General features: G+C 36.4%; 1 protein-coding gene across 1 annotated transcript in view; it reads left to right on the top strand.

Moving 5' to 3' along the window:
• The window catches only part of HMCN1 (hemicentin 1), a 398,907-nt gene extending 375,164 nt beyond the window's left edge, over positions 1–23,743 (top strand). Inside the window, exons 99-107 of the mRNA XM_081026514.1 lie at positions 885–1,004; positions 1,936–2,070; positions 4,529–4,642; positions 5,392–5,517; positions 7,418–7,546; positions 9,965–10,315; positions 14,105–14,224; positions 20,335–20,461; positions 21,953–23,743. Of these exons, the coding sequence (XP_080882640.1) occupies positions 885–1,004; positions 1,936–2,070; positions 4,529–4,642; positions 5,392–5,517; positions 7,418–7,546; positions 9,965–10,315; positions 14,105–14,224; positions 20,335–20,461; positions 21,953–22,319 (1,589 nt within the window). The 3' untranslated portion in view covers positions 22,320–23,743. The remainder of the gene's footprint in view (positions 1–884; positions 1,005–1,935; positions 2,071–4,528; positions 4,643–5,391; positions 5,518–7,417; positions 7,547–9,964; positions 10,316–14,104; positions 14,225–20,334; positions 20,462–21,952) is intronic.
• Positions 23,744–24,815: the final 1,072 nt, after the last annotated feature.

Below are 24,815 nucleotides of genomic sequence, written 5' to 3'. Positions count from 1 at the left end.
AGGTGAGTAAATTGAGATGTAAAGAGTTAAGTAACGCGCCTAAAGTCACTGAGCTATCAAGTGGCAGAGCTGGATTTGAATGTAAGATAGTTACAAAGTCCGGGTTCTTTCCGTTTGGCCACAATCGAGTGTGCCAGGGATATAAGCAAGTACAGAAGTGGAGTGAGGACAGGGACAAAACTCTGGACTCTGGCCACTTGATTGCCAGGGGTATGAAATAGCAATAATTCAACTCTAAGTCACCTGACCCTGGAGTTGCTCATCATAGGATACGGCAGGACTGTGGGCCAAAACCAGCCTTGTCTCATCCAACTGCCAGCACTAGAGAGTCACAGGTAAGTAAACAGCTAAGTTGGTGGCTTGAGGAGTTCCAGGTCACATAGGTAGAGCCTTACTTTACTGGTAGGGCGTGTCGTATCCTACAGTGGTCAAACATGGTCATTAGAAACTGTACTGCCCAGATTCAAATCTTAGCTCTGTCAGTAATGACCTGTGTGACCTTGGGCAATTTACTGAACCTCTTTGGTCCTCAGTTTATCATGCACATGAGGATAGTAATAAAACCACTATCTCTTGGGAATGTTGGTAAGCAATGAGCTAAGGTAGGTAAAAAGCATTCAGATCATGATTAAATGGTCTTTTTATCTTACTTATCATCATTAGAGTTTTAGAATTAATCTAAACATCTATTCACTATCAAAGATACTTTAGTAATGAAAAATTAATTTTTAGTCAGCATTTCCATTTTGTGGCACTTAGAGCATTTCTGTTCCATTTGATTCAATTCACTGGCCTCTTTAAACTATTTTCACCAACTTTAATAACCTCTCAAAAGTAGAAAGTAGGGGGTGTACATGCTAATGGGGCCTTTTTGTTTCTTTCAGATGAAGATGAATGTGCAGCAAGGACTCCCTGCTCCCACGTCTGCCACAATGCCATAGGGACCTACTACTGTTCCTGCCCTAACGGCCTCACCATAGCTGCGGATGGAAGAACGTGTCAAGGTATTTATTCACAAAGCTGAATCTAAGAGACACACTCCAGCAATGGCCATGACAGTCTCCCACCTAGGAAAAGTGTGACAGACCAACGCTGTTCTTTCCTGCCCTTTCTGCCCCCATTTGGCAACAAACAGAGATCTTCCTTAGGTTGAGAAAGTAAGAAAGGGGGCGGCATACTGCTCACACACCGCCTTCACGTGGGCACTCTGGGGGCAGGCAGGGCTGCCTGTAAGTGACACACTCACTCCCCACAACACAATGAGGAGAGGCCGGCAGGGCTATTACCATATGCATTTTACAATGAGAAAACTAAGGAATAAAAAGGTTATAAAGAATTGAAGTAAATTGCATGACGCTGGTAGCACTTTGGGGACATTAACAAAAAATGTTTCTATCACACACTGGTATGCTTCAAAGTTAAAATTGTGTAAGAATCTAGTTTTATAATTTAAACAAAAATGATACAAAAAGGACTTCTCCCTCTAGACCTAAGGAGGCCCCCTTCTAATTGCAAAAGAGAAAAGGAGTCGGGGTATAGGAAAGGACAGGAATACGCAGTGTCAGTATGGACTGGGTACCTCGTATACATTATTTCCTTTAATTTTCAAAGCAGTGCTGAGAGACAGATATTATTATCCCCATTTTGCAGATGAGAAAAGTGAGATCTCACAAAGGAGAAGTAACTTTTTTTAAGCCCCTTAATTTATAAGTCATCTAATGGATGGGTTGGTCTGTGAAGATATCAATGCTGCTGTGAGCTTTTCAGCCATTTAACGCGCCTGAAATGACTCAATCAAAAAAGAAAAAAATCAGCATTTTTGCGCTTGTATATTTTTCAAGTGCTGTTCATTGCTTTTCTTATCCCCATTTCACAGCAGGTTCCGGGGTTGGTTTTCCTCAACACACCTTGGTTGAATGACTCACTTTGTTGCAGATATTGATGAGTGTGCTTTGGGTGGACACACTTGCCATGCTGGTCAGGACTGTGACAATACCATTGGATCCTATCGCTGTGTGGTCCGTTGTGGAATTGGCTTTCGAAGAACCTCTGATGGACTGAGTTGTCAAGGTATAAAAATGGAGGCCCTTGCTTTATCTTATACTAATAATGAAGACTCCCTGCCTGTTGAATCATTTAAAGTAAACTTTTATTGATTGAGTGTCTTGATGTGATATTTAAATATAATATTTTATGGCTATTTTAAATATTCACAGCACAGTGGTTTTGAATAATAACATTTACCTGTTATAGTTAAGAGAGGAGATTATGTAACATGATCTAATAGAAGCTATTTCATAAAACTCCAATGCATAAGACTATTAGAATATTTACTGTGGGACTTTTAAAATGGACTTTAGTTTTTAGAGCAGCAAAATTGAATGGAAAGTAAATAAATTCCCCATATACACCCTGCCCAAACTCATGCATAGCCTCGCCTACTATCAATATCCTGCACCAGAGTGGTACATTTTTTTTTTTTTAAGCAAGGATGAATTTACATTGATGTATCATAATCACCCAAAGTTCATAGTTTCCATTAGGATTCTTGGTGTACATACTATGGGTTTTGACAAACGAATAATCACATGTATCCTCCATTATAGTACCATACAGAATAGTTTCCCTGCCCTAAAAATCTTCTGTGCTCAATCTATCTATCCCTTCGTCCCCCGAACCTCTGAAAACCACTGATCTTTTGACTGTCACCATAGTTTTACCTTTTCCAAAATGTCATAATTGGACTCATACAGTATGTAGCCTTTTCAGATTGGCTTCTCTCACTTAGCAATATGCATTTAGGCTTCCTCCATACTTTTTTATGGCTTGATAGTACTTTTCTTTTTAGTGCTGAAACAATATTCCATTATATTAATGAACTGCTGTATATCCATCACCTACTGAAGGATATCTTGGTTCTTCCATGTTTTAGCAATTATGAATAAAGGGATTTTTCATAGAGGCAGGAACAGTGGACACAAAACTGAATGCCTATCAATAATAAAAGGAATGAAGGAATTATAGAACATCTACACAATGAACCATTGTGTGACCACTATAAAGAGTGGAATGGAGCTCAACTGTTTGGCTTAGAGGAATTTCCATGAGGGGTTGTTGAGTGAGAACACCACGAAGCAGGAAAGTATACGTAACTTGTGTAGAAAAAAATTATGTGACTGGGAAACAAAAAATTACGAAACAAAAAAGAAATGGATTTATATGTTTAGGTATATATATATATATATATACACACACACACACACACACACACACACACACACACAGAAGAGATATATTATTATTTATACTAGATTGATAATACAGGTTGGCTTTAGTGGGTAAGGGGTAAAAAGAGATAAGAGAGACCAAGCAAAAGAGGAAAACGTATCTGAACATCTTTTAAAAGCATATGATCATACTTGTGTATTTATAGTAACATGTGCAGATTTTGAAAGATTAAATTAAAAGTTCTCAAATAGAAAACAGATACAAAATAAGACATTGGCAATCTCAAGTATGGGAATGAAAGGTAAGGATGTGAAGAGCCTAAATATGGTAATTGTTCTTTTTAAAAAAAAATTGTATTAAATTAATTGGGGTGACATTAGTTAGTAAAATTATATAGATTTCAAATGTACATTGCTCTTTCGAAGGGTTTGGAATAGAACAATGGAGAAATGGAGGCGCTTGAGATCAGAATAGACCCGAGAGAGGGATTTTGTTAGGATAGGAAATTTTGCTTATACCTGTAAGGTTATGGGAAAGATGACGGTAAGGAGGATGGACTCTAACAATATCCAAGAGGAAAGAATGACCAATGGATCACAGTCCTCATCTTGGTGAGGAAGGAGGAGATGGGCTGCAGAGCTCAAAAGCTCAAATTGAGGGACTTACATGGGAGCAGAGGTCTCGCTTCCTCTGGGACTGGAAGGAAGGAGAGGGGAGAAGGTGCAAAAAATAGGCAAGTGCACACAAGTTTGGGGAGTTTATCCTGCACTTTTTTTATTATACAATGATCCAGATGGTATTTGGGAAGATTAATTTGTCAACTGACTACAGACGAGAAGAAATGCTAATATTGCTGCAGTTAAACAAACACAAGATAAAGACAGGAAAAATGGGGACGGAAGGTCAATTGCAAATTATATTACAGAAGACCTTAACTTTTACTTTTTTTTTTCCTATCTTCATATTCCAGTCTGTCAGCAACATTCCAGGGCTGACACTTCCTAGAAACAGGAGTGGGAGCCATATGGTAAAATAGTTAAGGTAGAGGTGTGTTGCATTGGCATAGTTCCGAGTCACTAGCAAATGTCGACCTTTGAGCAATACTGAAGAAAGATACCCTCTCCAGCAATTAATTCTATCAGTTGTCTAGCAGATTATATAAGGGTAATTGTATTGAATTAGTTTTAGGGATGATCTTAAACGTGATAATTATCCAAGATCACTAAAATGTTAAACATTTGGTATACATTAACCCAAGTTTCCTAAGTGAATATAATGGAAGTTTTGTTTTATTTTACAGACATTAATGAATGTCAAGAATCCAGCCCCTGTCACCACCGCTGTTTCAATGCCATAGGAAGTTTTCACTGTGGATGTGAACCGGGGTATCAGCTCAAAGGCAGAAAATGCATGGGTAAGGGAAGGTCTTTGAATTCAAAAGCATGGCATCTTTGTAACTTCTTAATGGCGTCTTGTTGAGAAGAGTCTGATCTACTCCATTGGCTGTGCCCTGACCCTGGTTTATAGATAGGATACTTACCATGCATCATATATATATGTGTGTATATATATACATATATATATATATATATATATATATATATATATATATATATACAAAACCAAAGTTGAAGGAAATGCTATGCTTTAGGGGTTTGATTTTCTAATTACATAACCATTTTTTAAACATTTTCCCTATTATATTTTCCAATTTTTTCAATCTGTAATGTATACATATATAAAATTATATATTATATATACTATATATTATATATAATATATTCTATATAATATATATTACATATTATATAATAATATATTGTAATATATTATATATATGTGTGTGTGAGTGTGTGTGTGTGTGTGTGTGTGTGTATATATATACATATATATATACACTTATGTAATAGTTTTTATTTTTCCAGGAGGAGGAAATGGTTGGTATAGCTACCAGCTCTGTGAAATAATGTTTTTATTTTTATTATTCTGTTTTAAAATTAAGTGTGTTACATACCTTGATGCATTTAAACAGTTTATATATGATGATTCTGCAGTCACATCTATGCTAGTTTATAATAACCTTAAACTCCTGAAGTATAATTTCTATGGAAAAGTTGAAGAAATCCCTTTCTCAGTGTGCATTGCCTTCATTCTTTTATGAAGATGTGAATGAGTGTCGACAGAATGTATGCAGACCAGATCAGCACTGCAAGAATACCCGTGGAGGCTATAAGTGCATTGACCTTTGTCCAAATGGAATGACCAAGGCAGAAAACGGAACCTGCATTGGTGAGTGACTGGCTTTTGGATGACTGAAATCAAGCCAAGTAAGGCATCCTTCTTTAAAACTAATGATTGGAGTAAAATTTGAGTAAAAACAAAGAAGTGTTTCTTTTTCTCTAGTGTTTTATTGTTTTGTTTTTATTCCCAACTTCTAATATGGTTGAGCTCCAGAGTCCCAGATCATATCAGGAAATGGAAGCTCTGCATGGAGGCTTATGATCATTTTGACCTATCAGTTATATATTTGGTTTATATAGTTTAATATCCACATAAATTAATAGTCTCACATTATTTCTAATATGAAAGTTAGCATATATATTCAGAATTTCGTAGAAGGGTTGAGGAAAAATCATGTTTGTAGAATTTATTAAAAGTTCAAAACATAATTATTTTAGAACCGTTCTCTAAATGTCAAGTCAATGACCAGACAATAAAGTAAATTTCATTTCTCTCTAAGTTTTTTGTTTGCGTGCCTGCTCTGTACCAGTCTGCCATAGTTAGCAGAACTATGAGCTGCACGATTTACATAAATGAAACGATAGTATTCCTGCTCTCGTGTACTTGCAGTCTACTGAGACAGGTTGGACAATTCCGTCACCAAAAGGAAAAAAAAAACTATAATGCAGGCAGAATGAAACACCATAAAAGAAGTACAAATAAAATTGTATGAGAGTGCTTGCAAGGTCATATATAATAGCATTGACTATCGGGTATCATGGAAGGGATCACCTTTAAACAAGTGGAGGTGGTAGAAGAAGGAAAGAAAGAAACTCTGTTCAAGGGAAGAAGAGGTGGACTTAGAGATAATATGTTAAAATTCATCCTTCTTTCCTGACAGCTATCTGTCCTTTAACAGATAATCTTAAGATGACTCAAATATTTAATCTTCTCATTTTAAAAATGGGACTTTTAAAAAGAATCTGAAATATTTAGTAATAAACTTATATTTTAGATTTGTTTCAAAATAGTATAAGAATAGGAGGAGTGTACAGATATAAATGAAGGAATATTGACCACTTGTTGATACTTACTGAGGTACATGGAAGTTTAGTATACTTCTTTAAAAAAAAGGCAACTGAGAGTGGGGTTGGACTATCAGATTTCAAAGACTCTTTTCAGCTCTATGGATATATGTAAATATTTTCCTAACACCTAAGAATAATAGCCAACTCAGAGCATCATATGCAGCTATGTGCATTTATATTTTTAAGACTATCAACTCTATAACTATGTATAAGATGAATTAGAAATGAGGTGAGCTGAAAGATCAGAAGACTGTTTAAAAAGCTACAGCAAAACTATAGCTAAGTGGAAATGGAAATTGGGGGGTATGTAGGTTTGATTGAAGGATGTAGAATTACCCAGTCTTGGAAACGGAGGGAATGAATTCATGGTAACTCTGACATTTGCAGCCTGGTTGATTGGGGAGAAAGAATGCTGTTACCATAAATAAGGTAGTAATGATAAGACACTAGGGGCATGTTGAGTTGAAAGTACTGGTAAAACACGGCGATGGAGGTGACCAGCCAGCAGCTAGAAATGTGGGACTATAGATAAGAAGAAATGCAGTACTATTGCTCTCAATCTATAGCAACACGCTTACTAGAATCACTAGAATAAATGAGATGGCCACAAGAGGAGGAAGTATAGAGAAGCAGACACAAAACAAAACAAAAGAAAACAAAACAAAAAGCTGAGAATAAAACCCTTTCTATAGGAAGGAGCAAGATGAGGAAAAGTACTCAGTTAAGTGGCAGAGCTGGGACTTGAACCTACGTTTCCTGACTCCATGTCTCAACCACATAGTGAGAAATGCAACCTTTGGCAATTCTAAAGAATATTCACTTTAAATATTAGGTTTTGAAAGAGGAAGTGTTATTACTTTTTGTTGCCTCCGTGTCTGTAGATATTGATGAATGTAAAGATGGGACCCATCAGTGCAGATATAACCAGATATGTGAGAATACAAGAGGCAGCTATCGTTGTGTATGTCCAAGAGGTTACCGGTCTCAAGGAGTGGGAAGACCCTGTATGGGTAAGTTAACAGGAACTCTTACTCAGCAATCAATCTACTCATATAGTTACCTAGTCTTACCAACTTAAGTAGGACCACTCTATCTTCAAATGCTTTCTCGCTACAATTAGAAGACTTGTAAGTTGATTTAACTAATTCGTAACAATTTGGATTGCAGTTGACCCATGAACAACATGGGTTTGAACTGTATGGGTCCACTTATATGTGTTTTTTTTTTTTAAATAAATGCACAGTCAGCCTCTGTATTCCTGAGTTTTGTATCTGTGGATTCAACCAACAGCTCATGGAAAACAATATTTTCAGTCTGCATCCATGGGTGTGGAGGGCTGACTGCATGCACTGTTCTGTGCCATTTTACATAAGGGACTTGAGCATCCATAGATTTTGGTATCGCAATGTCCTGGAACCAATCTCCCTGCAGACACCAAGGGATGACTTAGTTTTGGGGGAGTCAAAAGTTATACTACGTGGATTTTCAAGTGCGTGGGCTTTTGAAAGCCCCATGTTGTTCAAGGGTCAACTGTACTTAGAAACTTTATATTGAGTTTAATTTACACTAACATTTCAAGTGATAATAGTAACCACTACAGAGTGCTTACATACACTGCACGTATCAAAGTGAAGTTCTGATGTAATTGCCATGACAAGTTAACTGTGAAGATTCTCTCATTGACTATCTTTATGCACTTGACAAAATGTTTGTATAAGTACATTTAATTTGAATATGAAGTATACTTGTATGTAATATGGGGTTTAGGTATGACAGATTAAAATGTGCATATACAACTTAAGCAAAGTGATAATTATTACTTTATTTACCATATATTTTGCACTTAGTGTGTGCCATTCCCTATGCTAAGGCTATCTCATTTAAGCCTCCCAATTGCCTATTTGTTTCCATCTTAGTACATTGAATATAAAGTAAGACAGGTAACAGATAATAGAAAATATCTATAAGAAGGTAACTATATGCTTCTTATTAAATTAATGTATTTATAATAAAAAAAACTAACCTATCAAATTCTTTTCCTCCTCATAAATATTTAAATGCAGGAAAAAGTCATGTGGGCTTTTAAACACTGGCTTCTGGTTTGCATGCTATGCTTTAAAATTGGTTTTGGCTGGCCCGGTGGCGCAGGCGGTTAGAGCTCTGTGTTCCTAACTCCGAAGGCTGCCGGTTCGATTCCCACATGGGCCTGTGGGCTCTCAACAACAAAAAAAAGAAAAGAAAAAGGTTTTTTTGTTGTTGTTAAAATTAGTCGCCATGGTCGTGTACCTAACAATTACTGATAGTAAATTTTCCCATAAAGATTTGGTTCTGTCTTTATGCAATACCTAGCATAGTATTTTGCACATAGCAAATGTTCAAAATAATACCATTACTAGAACTTAAATAAATACTTGTTAGTAATGGAAATACATATTTTAGTGTTCTACTGAGGCAATGTAATTTATATATAGTTTAACATCTAAATCAGTCTTAGCCGTGATCTAGCAGAATGCAATGTGTTTATTTGTTCACTAATTTGACCAGAAGTTGAATGTCAGACACTGGACTAGGCAATAAATCAATGAAGGTAAGGCCATTGCCTTAAAAATATTAAAAATGTTAATTTTAACTTTACCTACTGAAATAATTTTGAGGCAAAACTTACTGCTTTTACTTTATTTATTCATGTTTTCTTTCATGCCACTATGGTAATGAATTAAAGAATTTGGTTTTGATCTCTGGTTTTCATATGCTTTTCCATTTTATAGGAAAAGTTGCAAGTACATATTCTGTGTTGACCTAGGAACAGAAAGAATGTAGTTTATTTTTTTAATTTTATGGACTTTATGAGTTTACATCTTAATAAGAAATTTTCTGTCATTTCCTTCCTTTCAGTTTTTTTGTAAAAAATGTAATTGGTTTGATCATTATTTAAAAATTATTGATTTAAAAGAGACAACATAAAAATGTTTGTAGTTGTACCAGTATTCCTGCATCTGAAACTTATAAATGTATGAAAGATTAGAGGCACTCGTGATCAATATTATAATTAAATGCAAACTAGTAATGTGTCTGTGTTCTTCCCTCCACCAACAAAATTAAGATCTACATTAGCTTTGAACTCTAGTTTTTCTGGATTCAAGGCTACATTTTTCCATACGAACCTTAATGTTTCTACTGTGTGTGGGAAACAATCTACTGTGTGTGTGGGAGAGTAATAGACTCTTCCTGTATATTCATAACTGAATGATTAAGGCTTTCTCAAAAGTTTGCGACAGTTGAGAAATTACTATATTCCTGGCTTTAGAGGGTAACATAATGTCTTCAGTTTGTTTCACAGACTGATTCTTTATTCCTGTGTTTTGTGTGTGTATGTATATGCGTTTTTGTTTTTTTTCTCTTTTTTATGTATCATGGCACACGAGCAGACATTAATGAGTGTGAACAAGTCCCTAAGCCTTGTGCATATCAGTGCTTCAACACCCCCGGCAGCTTCAAGTGTATCTGTCCACCAGGACAACATTTATTAGGGGACGGGAAATCTTGCGCTGGATTGGAGAGGCTGCCACATTATGGCACTCAATACAATAGCTATAACCTTGCACGGTTCTCCCCCGTGAGAAACAACTATCAACCTCAACAGCATTACAGACAGTACTCACATCTCTACAGCTCCTACTCAGAGTATAGAAACAGCAGAACATCTCTCTCCAGGACTAGAAGGACTATTAGGAAAACTTGCCCTCAAGGCTCTGAGGCAAGCCATGACACATGTGTAGGTAAATGTCAGCCATATTGCATTTCCTTTCTGTGGGCTCACATATGGGCCGGTCTGAACATATGTACAGCACCTTATCATAGTTTGGGTGCAGTGAACTACATCTGTTCTCAAGTCTGGGATAAATCAAAGTTGGAAGACATTTATGCTAGCACGTAAAACGATTACAAATTTGATTCAAATAAATGAATACTGTAAATGGTATTTACATGCGTGAATTCTAATAATTTATTGTTTTATATTGATGGTTTTTGATCACCCTGAAAACGTTATGAAATTTAACGCTACATAGAAATAAATTTCTGTAGCATCCAGACTCTGTTTTTTCAAAAAAGAATATGCATGTTGTACATAATATGCCATAATTATGGCTATATCTGCTTGATGCCAAAGCAGTGGGTTAAAAGCAAAACTTTCAGCTACTCAGTCGACTGCTTGTTCTGTGTTGACTATTGTCCTACACTCCCCATGGAATTTTTCAGTTCGATTATTTTGTGTATATGTATGTCAGTGAAAAGATCTTGTAAGCCAGGACAAAATTAAGTTGCTTCCATCATTCTAAAATATGTGCTTTCAATATCTTTATCTAATCTCACAAGTCTGTAATTCAATTTGTTTGCAAAATTGAAGTGTAATTTCCAACTCAAGAATTGAGACCTTGTTTCCTGCTAAGTTGCAAACATGAACATCTGTCATTTATTTAATTCAGTTTTCTGTGAGTATTCATAGTTTGCATGTCATTGAGCTATGCACCAAGAGGAATTAGCAAACAGGAATTAGCCCCTTCTTTGTTAGATGAAAAACAAAGCAAGAACAAAAAGGAAGAGGGAGGCAAGAAAGGAAGGAAGAAAGAAATTGGTTAAATTTAAGATACCCTTATACCAATCTCATTTTCTTGCATTTTCCTTAAGTGTTTTATACTTTCCTTATTTTCCCCTCAATATGCTTTCTGTTAAACATTTCTTTTAAACATTTTAAAAACGTCTTCTCCTGCCGATGTCAGTTTTTGTCATTTCTTTTGTTACTTGTTTGAGGCCAGTTCCTGCATCATTATTTTCTGAGACATGCTTCCTTAGTCACCCTTGGAGTAGACCACCTTCTCATATCACCTTTACTCAGCTGGACTCTCAAATCCTCAGGGCACTTAAATGTTAACCTTTTTTCTTTAGGTCCATATTTTCACAGAACTTTCATACCTAGATGTCCTGATGTATCTGAAACTTAATATGATAGATATGGAGTCTTCTTCCTGTGATCAGCTTCCTAGAACTGTGGACAGTACTAGTTTCTTTTCCTCCTTAAACTTCAAACCTTAATGCGTTCATTAACAACTCTCTACGTTTTGTCCCCTCTGGTCAAACACTGCCTAATTGCTAAGTGGATTCTATGCCCTTGCTTGTATAGCAAACACAGCTCTCAACCTCCTCCAAACCATTCTATTGGTAATTCTTTTATGCCCACATTTTGACCTGACTCTGTTAGTTAAAACTTTTCACTGTTCTTTTATTGACAGACTTAGCATCTGACAGTTTGTCTTTCAACGTTTCTTCCAAATAGTTATTCCCACTGAAGGGTTTTCATATCCTATGATCATCCCACTCTTTCCCTTCATTTTAGACAAGTTCTTTTCTACCTGTATTCTCTGCCCCCAAATCTTGTGTCTATGATGATAAATGAATGAAGCTACCTTCCCATACACACCATATATCATCTAGCTGACTTTTTCTCAATCATCTGAAGGCCCAAGTCATTTTAAGAAAGTGTTCCTGGTTAATAACCCAATTCCCTATTTCTTTATCACTATCTGTGTCCTGTAGTTTCATCATGGTAATGTGTTATAAATGTTTTCCATGTCTTTGTGTTTATATTACACTAATACTATGTTTATAGGAATTATCTTCCTCAACCTATCTTCTGTTTGAGGCAGCTACTGTTTCAGAGTGAGGACCAATCTTGGAGAATCTAAATTAAACTTCCATAACTAGTCAATTACTGGATAGTTAAGTTTTAGTTGGGGGCAGTTAAATGTTTGGACCTTTAGAAGTATTTAAATATGGTGAGTATTTTATAGTATTTAATAGAGAAATTTACACCAAGACTGCAGACAGCTTTGGAATTATGTGATGAGCAACTTGCAATAAACACCAAATGCCTCTAATTAATCATATGGGATAGACAACTTACAAAAGATCCAGATTAAGACTATGGAATCTTATTAGACTTGGGTAAAAATTAGCTTTTTAAGGAATTGATTCCAAAGCTTCACAAAAAAAATGAAGATTGCAGTGCTTCTGAATGCAGAAATCACTCTGGGGCCACTTTAAAATTCATATCCTGGAAGTTCGATGTGGACTACTTGAAGTTCAACATCACTTGCATTGTTATTCTAGGTTAAAGCAGATTATAAAGGGAAAAAGCAAAAATAACTCACGTAAGTTCTGGAATGAATACTTTGGTTAACTAAAATTGGGCAAAAACATTGAGAAATATTTGATGAGTGTTTATCATTAATAGATTTTGAATCATTGCAATTCTATTCTGAGCATATGCAAAATGAACAGATCCTTTTTCTCTGAGACATCTCCCAGTTTTCACCTTCTCTTCTCTGTGCTTCCACCTGATAGATTCCTATTCCATTTCAGGTCATGTCCTCATCTTCATTGTTCCATTGGTTGTTGGGTGCTCAGGGACTGTGAGCAAATTTTAATATTAGTCAAAGCAAAATACAGTTGAAGCAAGAAATCGGAGGCCTCCCAAATCACATCTCTTATCCTGAAAGCAAATAAGAATTGTTGATTATCACCTATTCTCACTCTCCTTTGTATTGCTATTTTCTTGGCTTTGTTTAATTATAACAGGTAGATATCTTTTTATAGTTTAGAAAATGCTTTCACATATATTACTGTATGTGAACCTTCCAAAAATCTGTAAAGTAAGGAGATTGTATTGATGACTCCTTTTGGCAGAAAGATCAACTGAGATCCTGAGAAGTTAAGTGGCCTGCTCAAGGTAACACAGCAACTATATGTATGTGTGTGTGTATGTGTGTATACATGTATATATACACACATATATACACACACATATATATACATATATACACATATATACATATATATAGTTGCCATTAGTACTTTACAACTATATGAATTTTGATGACTATGATGACTATTCCTATTTAGAAAATAAAAACACAGCCACTTGATAATACCTATGTATGGGAAACTGCATGGGTGTTGGGGGCAGGTGCAGGGGAGGAGAGGGAGAGAGGCAGCTAAAGTTTAAATAAAATAAAAACTAACATTCCTTTTTCCAATTAATCTCAGTAGAAACTTTATCTTTTAGGTAAATCCTACTATTCTGTCAAGAGTTTAGTACTTTGGTGGTCTAGGATCTTGGACAAATCTCTTTTGTCTGTCATTCCAGTCTTACTTTCTTAACTAATATAAAAATTGGCCAGTTGAGGGTTTCAGCTTATAAGTGTTTATACACAGAAGAGATGTTCATATTTTATAAAACAGCACAGTTTATATTAGACTCCATTAAAAACAGACTCTGATGTAAAACAGCTTTGAGCATTTTTAAACACATGAGTGTTAGATCACGAAGAAGTTTGTCTATTGTGTATCAACAGCTTGTTTATATAGTTTGGTGCAAAAGTAATTGCGATTTTTGCAATTATTTTTAACCTTTTAAACCACAGTTACTTTGCATCAACCTAATAGTTGGTTCTGTCACAGTTTCTGCCTTTCTTTTGCATGCTTATACACTCCGCTTTCTCTCCACACAGATATCGATGAATGTGAAAATAGAGACACCTGCCAACATGAGTGTAAAAATACCTTTGGAAGCTATCACTGTGTCTGTCCGCCTGGCTATCAGCTCATGCTCAATGGAAAGACATGTCAAGGTGAGACGATGTTGGGATGATTATTGCTGCAGTTTGACTTAAAACATCGGAAAGTGTGAGAAATTAAATGTTTCCTTTTTCTGAATAATTATTCTCCTACTAGCCTCCTCTTTTTTCTCATTCCTGGTGGTTTGACTTATCTTTAAACATTACTTTTGCCATAGGAGAAGCAATGAGAAAGCAATTAAGAAAAAAAATAGTTGAAAATATTTTTGGTATGGTTTTACTAGGAAGACTAAGAATGCCTGAACCAGTTCATCTTATATATTTTTAAAACGTAATGGGGGTAGACCTCTTCAAACATTTTTTTCCCCACAATTCATCTAAGATGGAAGAGGAAATGGAAAGAGTACCCAGTAAATGTACTTCAGTGTTAGGCATTATTTTATATTTTGGCTTGGAGATCGGTGGGTAAATCAGTTAAATAATCCATTCATTGTTTGAGTCTATGAATAACGTGAAACAATCATGTTCTAGAATTGCAGAATGCAAAAGGTTTAAACCAATGAATAATATGCAGTTTCTTCCCTTTGAAATCTTAGATTCTAGTGGAGACAGGCATGAAAATAAGAACATAATAAACATACAAGGTTATAGGTGCTATAACAGAGTTTTGGACAATTTACAGTGGTAGTAGAAAGAAAAAAGATCAATGTCAATAGTACCATTTTACAGAAAAACATGAAAGGAGCATTGCACTTTGATAAGGTGTACTGCAATGTATACTGAGACTGAAAAGAAATAAGAACTTATATAAATCTTGAAAATTTTCTTAGACACCTTCTCACTTTTGTGGACAAAATCTAGGACCATAATGTAGGTCTTAAGCCTCTGAATTCTATTAATTTCTCTCATGTACAAGCTACATCCTTTTCTAAAGTACAGCAAATAAAATCTCCAAAATAATGCTTTATCGGGAGCAATCGAATTCAGATTGAACATTCATTCTCTTTGAGAGTCAGAAAAGACGTGCCAGGATGCAGCCCATGGAAAATGTGTCCTGGAGACAAAACCAGGATGGACAATGGTGTCCCCTGAGGTACCCTGAGTTCCCCACCCCTGCTCTGACCATTCACTCATGTATGCTCCCTTATTCCCCACTGGATCATGTGGGCTGGAGAAGAAAAGTAAACACAATAATAACCTTAGCTCCCAGCCATCAGTCACCAAATATTTATTAAGAAAGTAAAAGAACCTTTTACTGAGATTTGAAGAACTGGAATAACATATTTCTATGATAGTCTTGTTTTTCCAAGTCAATGATTATCTCATTTTAATCAGCCATACAGATTTGTCAAGAGCAATAATTTATGCCCATCCTTCATATACCAAAACTGATTCTCAGAGTGACTTTGTGAGGCTCAGTGTCCTAAAACAGTCAAGCAAAAGTAGGATTTGATCTCAGATCTCATAACATCTAGAGTAGTCTTTTGTCTCTCCTATGATACTGGGAGCACCAGAATTGTTGTACTATGGCTGCAGAGTGCGGGGAGAGCATTTATACGGTCCCTGTTTTATAATTTTACCCAGGTTTTCAACCCAAAAATCCTCTGAAGAGGTGGCAATGCCCAACACTAACATTACACTCCCTAGAGCTACACGACGCACCATGGAAGGAAGCAGGCTAGATACTGAAGCATTTTGAATAACCAACTGGACTGCAAACCTCTTTGCCAGATTTTTACAGATTATATCACGTCATATTCTCCTTTTCCTCTTTTCTAAATTATCCCAGTTTGTATTTTAATTGCCCTTGTCACTTATTCAGTTTAAACATTTTTCAACTTCAGTTGTGCTTCAGAGTATGGAAAATAATGCAGACAAATCAGAAGCAGGTGTCATTTGAAATGGTTGCAATTTAAATAGGTTGCATATTTTTTTGGTTTTAAAAAAGACATGAAAGAAAACAATTATGCCCTTTAAAGAGGTCTTTACTCTAAAGAGTAACTTGGCATCTTTTTATAGCTTTCGAAAGTGTTTGAGGCATTTATGAGGAACAAAATACTACTTTTCATTCGCATGTGCATTTTCGAAGTTTTATACATTAGCAATAGAAATATCAGTAATAAAAAGGAAGTTAAAGTGAATTTGACATTGATCAAGTACAGAGATTCTAATCAAAAGTAGAAGTCACCAGATGGCAAAATGAAAAACAGCAAACATGACCAATCGTGATTTGCACAAGAAATAGGAGAAACTGAAAAATCTTTAAGTACCACAATTCTAATTCTAAACATTTTTAAACATTATATTGGCATTGCATTTGAAATGAGTGTTCTAATCTATCCAAGTTTTTAAAAGTAATCCATATTTATCAAGAATCAAAAATTACTCTATACTTTCGGTAAGATGAATGTTTCAAGCACGTTTATCCTAAATTATTTTGTAATGTATCCAGAAGCCCCTGGTTAAATGCATTCATATGTTCTAATGCTATTAAGCTATTAGTATGAAAGTTTTTCAGCTTACCTTGGTTTTTTTTCTTGTAGCAATAATGCTTATGTTGTAAAATGACTATAATTTCTATTACAATAATTTTCTTATAATAGTACATAAAAACCAGTACATAACCATTGTCAGTTAACAGAAGACTGCATGATTTCTGCATCCTTTCTGGCTTCTTTTTTTAAGGCCCATGAGTAGAAAGAATGAGCACAGAGAGTAGAGCGAATGCTTATATAATGCCTGAGGAGGGAGTAATAGATGGAAGACAAAGAAGGGCCACCTACCCAGAAGCTCAAATACTTAAAAAAAGCTTGCCTATGGGAAGTGTACATTATTATTGGCTAAGGACAAATACTTTGTATATTAGATTCTGATATTTGTATATAGATCCACATTTAGCCAGTGAAAATATGTGATAAAGTAGCTGTTCTTATACATACAGATGTACATCCATATTGTGGTCTCCATGCCACCATTTTCATCGGCCTTTGCTGGTCATTGGCCTCCTTGTTTCTCCATGAGTTCACTATAAAAATTAACAGCTAAAATGAAATTTGAAGGATGGGTGTGAAGGGAATGTTTTTTGTTTTTTGTTTTTATTCTTTTATGAGAGAAAAGAAGATAAGGCTAATTGAATTTTTTTCACATTTCCCTAGAGGTCTTTTCATTACCTTTTGAGGCCATCTTATTTTGTCAAGGAGATGAAGCACTTCTGACAGATAAAATCATAATTAGAAATTGGTTCACAGAGATAATAGGCAAGACTTAAGTGAAATAAAAATTTGTTTTATACTGTGTTTCAATCCTGTAGGAAAACTAGTCCTAGTACAAAATTAGTAATAGAGAGCACATTGTCAGCACATTTAAATAACTAAAAAGTCAAGTAAGTACTTACTCCGTATCATTCTGGCCCAATATCTTTTTGCAGACTTTTGTGCAGACTATTAAGTTTAAAGTAAATAATTACATTTTTTGTCATTTCCTTAGAAAACAGGATATATTGGGAACCAATCTAAAATGCTCATTTTTAAGACAGAAATGCAGTAGTCAGTAATTCGGAAATAAAATTTAACATGTGTTGTCCATGATTAATATGCAGTTCCCCCTCATCAGTTTCGCTTTTCAAGGTTTCAGTTACCCAGATCAACCACAATCTGAACATATTAAACAGAAAATTCCAGAAATAAACAATTCTCAGGTTTTCAATTGAGCACGATTCTGAGTAACCTGATGAAATCTTGAGCCCTCCCACTCCGTCCTGCTTAGGACGGGAATCATCCCTTTGTCCAGCATATCTACACTGTATCTACTAACCCTTCCTGAGTCACTTGGTGGCCATCTCAGTTAGATGGGCTATCAAAGTGAGAGACCACATGCACATAAATTTTATTCCCATATGCTGTTATAATTATTCTATTTTATTATTGTTATTGTTAGTTTCTTATTGTACCAATTTATAAATTACACTTTATTATAGGTATGTATGTGTGGTGAAAAAATATAATATATAATAGGGTTCGGTACTATGTGCAGTTTCAGGCATCCACTGGGCGTGTGGGAATATATCCCTCTCGGATAAAGGGGAATGACTACTGTCTCTAGGAATTGCTTCTCTCCTTTCTCTTTTTTTATAGCACTATTTCAAGTTACTTAAGAGTCCACAAAAGAACTTCACAACTTTAACCCAACTCCAATAGAAATACCATCATGCAGATACCAAGTCACTTCCTGTGAAATGACATAATAGTTACGTGTGCCCATTGGTCTTGGCACCAATTCCAAGATAGAAGTGCACTTGCCCTTAGGACCTACCTCTCCAGAGAACTTATTTGGGTCAATTAATTATATTTCTTCCTTCCTATACATCAGGATCTATGTTTGTTCAAATACTAAAAAAGGAGGATTACTAAATGCCGCCAGTTGAGTTAGACTTTCACTAAAGTGAATAGTCTTCAAATTTTTTGCTTGCCTACTCCAAAAAGAAATTTGAAAGCCTTATATTTAACTTGTGCTTTTAAAAAATGACCTCTAAGTAGTTGCAAGGGATGTGAATTCTGGCATTGTTGTTCAATGTGCACATGTTTTAAATATATTTTCATCAAAATTTTGGAGATGCAGACATAACTCACTCAGTTAATGGAGGATGACCCCTATATAATTTAAAAGCCTGTACTCATTGTTAAACAAGCAGATTGACTGTGAGAAAAATTCTGAGGTCATTTTTCTATTCAGGTAAAAGTATTAGTAGGTGTTCCCATGACAATCAGTTCACTTCTGAAATTTAATTTAAAATAGAGAGCTAAACCCATTGGTTTCTAGCCATGATTAAATAAGGCCTGTCACCATCAATATGTTCTCACCCTGTGTATGTGCCTTGAAGCGTTTTATACCCATGTATCATAAAGAGACTAGGGATTAGTAGAAACCTGTGTTTTGTAAAGCAGAAGGATTTAAGAGGGGAGAGGAGAAAGGAGAACCCTGGGCCACAGGAAGCTCTTAGGCAGATTGGTTTTAGCAAAGGAGAACTTATGAAAAATGAAGTCCTGAATGGAAACTGGTTCCCTGAAATATTTTCCTGCTCTCATGCTGCTGAAAAGTTTTCATGCACCACTATGGGAATGCAAATACCACAGTCTGAAATTGTTGCTCGAAAATACGGTTCTTAACTTTGGAATCTCAAAACCCCTTAAAAATGTTGTTGAACTCTGGACCCTCTTTCCAGAAAATCCATTCTCTCTCTCTCTTTCTCTCTCTCTCTCTCTCTCTCTCTCTCTCTCTCTCTCTCTCTCTCACACACACACACACACACACACACTCACTCATGCACAAAAATATTTTCATTCACGGATCATCTGATGCTCAAAAATGAACCCCAAGTTAAGAATCGTGGCTCAAAAACACTCATTTTCAGAAAGCTGAGAAATTAAGATGTTTCTTCATTTTAGTGATTTAAGTGTGTTTTTATTTCAAATAAAGACCTTTTCATTTACATGTTTCTCCATTACCCTAGGGAGAGATATTACCCTAGGGAGAACACCCCATCACCATAACAACATAGTATGGACTCTAAACAGTTCTGATTTGCTCAAACTTGGGATCGTGGCTCTTGGGTTATTCACTTGAACTTCTCTCTCTCTCCATGCAATCTGACTGACCTGTACAGTCTCCTCCGAATTTATGACCTGACTCCTTTAATTTCCACTACCCTGCCTTCCACTCAACAGTTTGAACTTACAAAACAAAATACTAGGGAAGGATCACCTACATTTTAAAGATTCTTTACAGAAAGGTTCAAAAGTGTACTTTAAATTTGTAGCTTGTTTTTAGTGAACTTAAAGTATTATTTGCTTTATAAAACTCAAATGGACTCTATTTTCCAAATACAAAAAACACCAGAGAGTTCTTAATAGCTTCCCTCCTGCTTTTACAGTGCTTCTTTTTCTGTGTCCTTTCACGTATTTTTTAAAATAACTTATGCTCAAAGCACCCTGATAAATCACACATCAGGTTTCAGGGTGGCCACTTCCTGGTTGAGGAAGCTTAGGTAGAGCTACCAAGTCCCTTCACAGGGAGGCGACCAACCCTGGGCATTCCAGGCCAAAGCTCCCGCAAGGCCTGTTCTGACCTGCGTTGCTGACGCTGCGTGTTCCTTGTGCTGTTGCTAGATGTTGACGAGTGTCTGGAGCAGAATGTGCGCTGTGGGCCGAATCGCATGTGCTTCAACATGAGAGGAAGCTACCAGTGCATTGATACGCCTTGTCCTCCCAACTACCAACGGGATCCCGTCTCAGGGTATGTCTTGCCTTCTCTTCACAGACATGCTTTTGAAAATCCTTCTTTCTCTCTGTCCTTGGCCCACAAACCCTGTCTGTATAGTCATCTTTAACTCACAGGAAATCACTAACCTCAGGGGGTATGGGGTAACAGTGTGTTCCTTCGTCAATGAATGGGCAAGACGTGAACTCATCCCACAGCCCCCACTGCGGCCTAAACCATCACTTTGGGCCGCCCAGGTTTCCCGGAGCAGCCTCCCCAGCGTGTGATCCACCAGGCATCATCTAGAATTCGGCCTCAGCAGTGAGCATTTCAGGGGGTGAAAGAGCCCGCCTTTCTCTGAAATGTTCTAGTTTCCGTTTGTGTTGCCTCAGAGTTGTAAGGTCTCTCGGCACTTAGAGCCCTCCAAGAAGTACGTTGGCCATCACTGTGATGACTCACGGTGACTTCATGAGAGAAGGGGGATGAGCAAGGATGAGTCAGTCGTCTGCCCGTTCATAGGTTTCCTGCTGTCTGAAACAGTCTTCCCTGAGTTCTGAATAAACTTCTCTACTATTTGTCCCTCCCCTTACAGAAACGTTATAGTCTGTTCAGGTACCAAGTTATCGGGTACTTCATAGATAATGGTCTTCCTGAGTAGAATCTGCTAATAGGAAGGTGGTTCTGAAAGCGAATGCTAGTTGGAGCTCACACTTTGATTTTCCTCTTAGCAGTGACTGCCAAGTTACTGTAACATGGTCTAGTGCAGACTGCCCAGGATCCACTAAAAAGCTCTTCATATCTGGACTGAGCAGAATAAGAAGGAGAAAATGAAAAATACAGATTTATGAAACTTCTAAAAATAATCCGACTGAAGAATCTGTCCTGTCTTCAGAAAAATGGTCCTTTGTACACATTTAAAAAAATGTTTGCTCTTTATTACCAGTGATTTTTGGCAGACAATTTAAAAGTCATGATGACTCAAACACAGCCAATGGGGCTCAGGAAAAAGAAAATACAATATTTTTAATCTAAAATATATGGAAGATGAACACAAGAAAAAGGCTTTTCTTCCAGGGATCCTAATCTACCTTTTATTATTTAAAAAAAAATAAATAAATCAAATATCATTATTTCTATTTCCACTTTTAAACAGCATTAGGATAGATATTAAAATTTTAAAATAGCCTCTATTTCCTCTTTAAGAAATATAAGTGCAGATGCTTCTATTTACAAAACTGACTTTTTGAAGCTCCTCTTGGTACTCATACTTACTTCCATGGTTCAAAAGCTTCTGACTTTAATGGAGCTGAGAGATAGATACTTGACTCGAGACCAGCATACGCTCGTAACCATCTGGCATCTGGTTCGAGTTAGTGACACAACGTGGGGTGAGCCTTACTGCTCTTGCAGTCAGGCTGTCTCCTGCCTGTAATGCCCGAAAGTTGTCATGGATCCTGTACACCTGCCTCATGTCTTCTGCCTCCCAGCCAGACAACGATATGCGTTTCGTGTCTTTGTTGTCCGCAGGTTCTGCCTCAAGAACTGTCTACCCAATGATTTGGAATGTGCCTTGAGCCCATATGCCTTGGAATACAAACTTGTCTCCCTCCCATTTGGAATAGCCGCCAATCAAGATCTAATCCGGCTGGTCGCATACACGCAGGAGGGGGTTATGCATCCCAGAACCAGTTTTCTCATGGTCGAGGAGGAACACACTGTTCCTTTTGCCTTACGGGATGAAAGCCTGAAAGGAGTGGTGTACACAACGCGACCGCTCCGAGAACCAGAGACCTACCGCATGAGGGTCCGAGCCTTATCCTACAGTGCCAATGGGACCATTGACTACCAGACCACATTTATAGTGTATATAGCTGTGTCTGCCTATCCATACTAAGAAGCTCTCCAAAGCCTAATCCACATATTTAAACTGCATTAACCACAGGAATCAAGGCCCCTTCCAGATGACCATCTCCTGAACAGTTGCAATCTTAGCAACTTGAAAATGGTGCTATGCTCTGTTGTGTGTGCCTTCCTTGATAGCGCTGAGGTATTTTCACGATCCCACCATGGTTCCATCTTTTGGTAAGGTCTAGAAAAGTCCCTTCTTCTTTATTTATTACACTGGAGCAGTTACTTTCCAAAGATTATTCTGAACATCTAACAGGACACATCAGCGATGTTTTATGGCCGTATAGTAACTAAGATAATTTTCCTAAAAAAAAGAAAAGCAAAAATACCTATAATAATAAGTCAAAGCCAAAGAGTTTTTTGAGCATTTGATGATTTTCAAAATAATAAAGCTGGTTGCTATGTGCTTTGATCAAAGCTTATTAAATAACTTATGAAGATGCTTTTTTTTTAAGTATTGATATTTCACAATAGGACTTATATATCTATTTTCACTTTAAAAAGAAATGCCACTCATTTTAGAAATATAGTGCAACTTCTAGGAGGTTAGTTTGATCCCAAATGGTGCTTACCTTCATTGAACATCCAAAGTAAGGATATTATTTTAGTGGTTTTGTAAAATCAGTTGAACCACTTATAATAGAAAAAAATATTACTTTGTCCTTTGATAATTGTTGATGGCATGGATCTTTACCATCGTGATATAACCTTACATTCAGTTAGCTCCTTAACTTTTACATTCCAGAATTCTTTTTACTTTCCTGTCAATTGGAAACAATTTTTTAAAATATCAATGGGACAGTTTTCTTTGTTCTTCTTTAAAAATCTCATATGTTCAAATTAGCATAAATGTTAAACGTCAATACACTGTACATGGTGGTAACAGACTCTGGAAGCAATTGCCAAGATGTATTCTATTTTTATGAAGTGTATATATATTACCTTAGTGTGTATTTTCTATGTAATATCTTGATGGACTCTTTTATAAAATTATTTTATAAGAAAAACAATGTTACAAGAAAACCAGACTAAATAAAATTTTCACATCCTTTTTCCTAATGTTTTTGAAAACCTAAAATTTGCTTTCTTACAGCTATAACAGGTATTAGAGTTTATAGTCACACCATACGTATGTGCATGTGTCACACATATCATGATGTAATCATCACAACAGCTCTTGATAGGTTAGTACTGTATTCTTATTCACATTTTATAGGTCAGGATCCTGAGACTCAGATAACTTATGTAACTTCCTTAAGTCAGCACAGCTAATTAGTGACAGAATGTTATACCTTCTACCTGTTATGCCTCCTAGTCAAATGACATCTGCATTGCATGACAGTTTTCTCACCTACCTAAACTGTTTCTTTGTATCTCATCTCCTACCTGTGAAAGGTAATACACTTGTGAAGGCCTAATTGTAGCCTATGAGTGAATGATTTTTACCTAGAGTCACATTATTCAAAGAAACCTGGAGAAATCATCTAGTCTACAGCCTGGCAGACCTACAGGTGATTGCCTAAATCAGTGTTTGCCAAAGAATATTCTGCAGATCGTGGGTTCCATAGTCAAACAAGTTTGGAAAACAGTATATAATGTGTTCTCCTAGTATTAAATATTTTTTATGAAATACTGACACTTAAAAGATCTTCGAAGTACATAATAGAGTTAGTTTGTTCAAGTAAACATTTTCCAAACTATTTTATCACAAGCCTTTTCCCCCCGCTATATTGTAATATCTCACTGAACACTTGGAGAAATGCTGGTTAAATATAGTCAAGACATCTGCGTGACTCCTCAGTCCTTGGAAGGGACACGCTGCAGCCTACTTTGGTAAACAGTTTCGACACATTACCCTGATGATTGAACTTTCTAAATTAAACCGCATTACTCTGCCTCATATTCTCTGTCCAGTGTTCTGCAAGCACAGAGGGACCAGCCATGCTCTTCTGCTCAGTCATTTTCAGGAAATGGACTTCTGGTTACCACAATATTTGATTTGGAAATTCCTGTGTGAAGCCAGAAGATCTAACCAGAATGTTGGCTTTACTCAAGTACTTTTGACGAAATGTCCTTGAAATGCCTCATCATAACCTAGTAGTTAAGCCAATAAGACAATGATATTTATTATCAAACCTGAATGTTCCCTTAGGATGACAGAACAGGGTGTGGAAGCCCTTTACAGCACCTAGCAGAGTTGTAAGGAGCAAGCCCCCATCTCGTATGTTGCCATTACAGGCCTCTAATCCTGCAAATTCCACAAAGACCCCAGGTGGGATGACTAGCAGAAAAAGAGAAGATCTCCAAAGGAAGGAAGAAACCAAGAGGGAAATGAGAAATCTAATAGGTAATATTAGATTCAAATATATACAATCCCTTACATGTCATATGAAGTCTGCCAACAATATAATTAATTAAAATCTGATCTTATAAGAAGTATGATCTACACTGGTGGTCAGAAAACTTTTTCTGTAAAGGGAAA

Source organism: Rhinolophus hipposideros (assembly GCF_964194185.1).
Source record: "Rhinolophus hipposideros genome assembly, chromosome: 19".
NCBI lineage: Eukaryota > Metazoa > Chordata > Mammalia > Chiroptera > Rhinolophidae > Rhinolophus > Rhinolophus hipposideros.
Note: the sequence above shows the minus strand (reverse complement) of the source record. Positions and strands in the feature narration are given on the sequence as shown.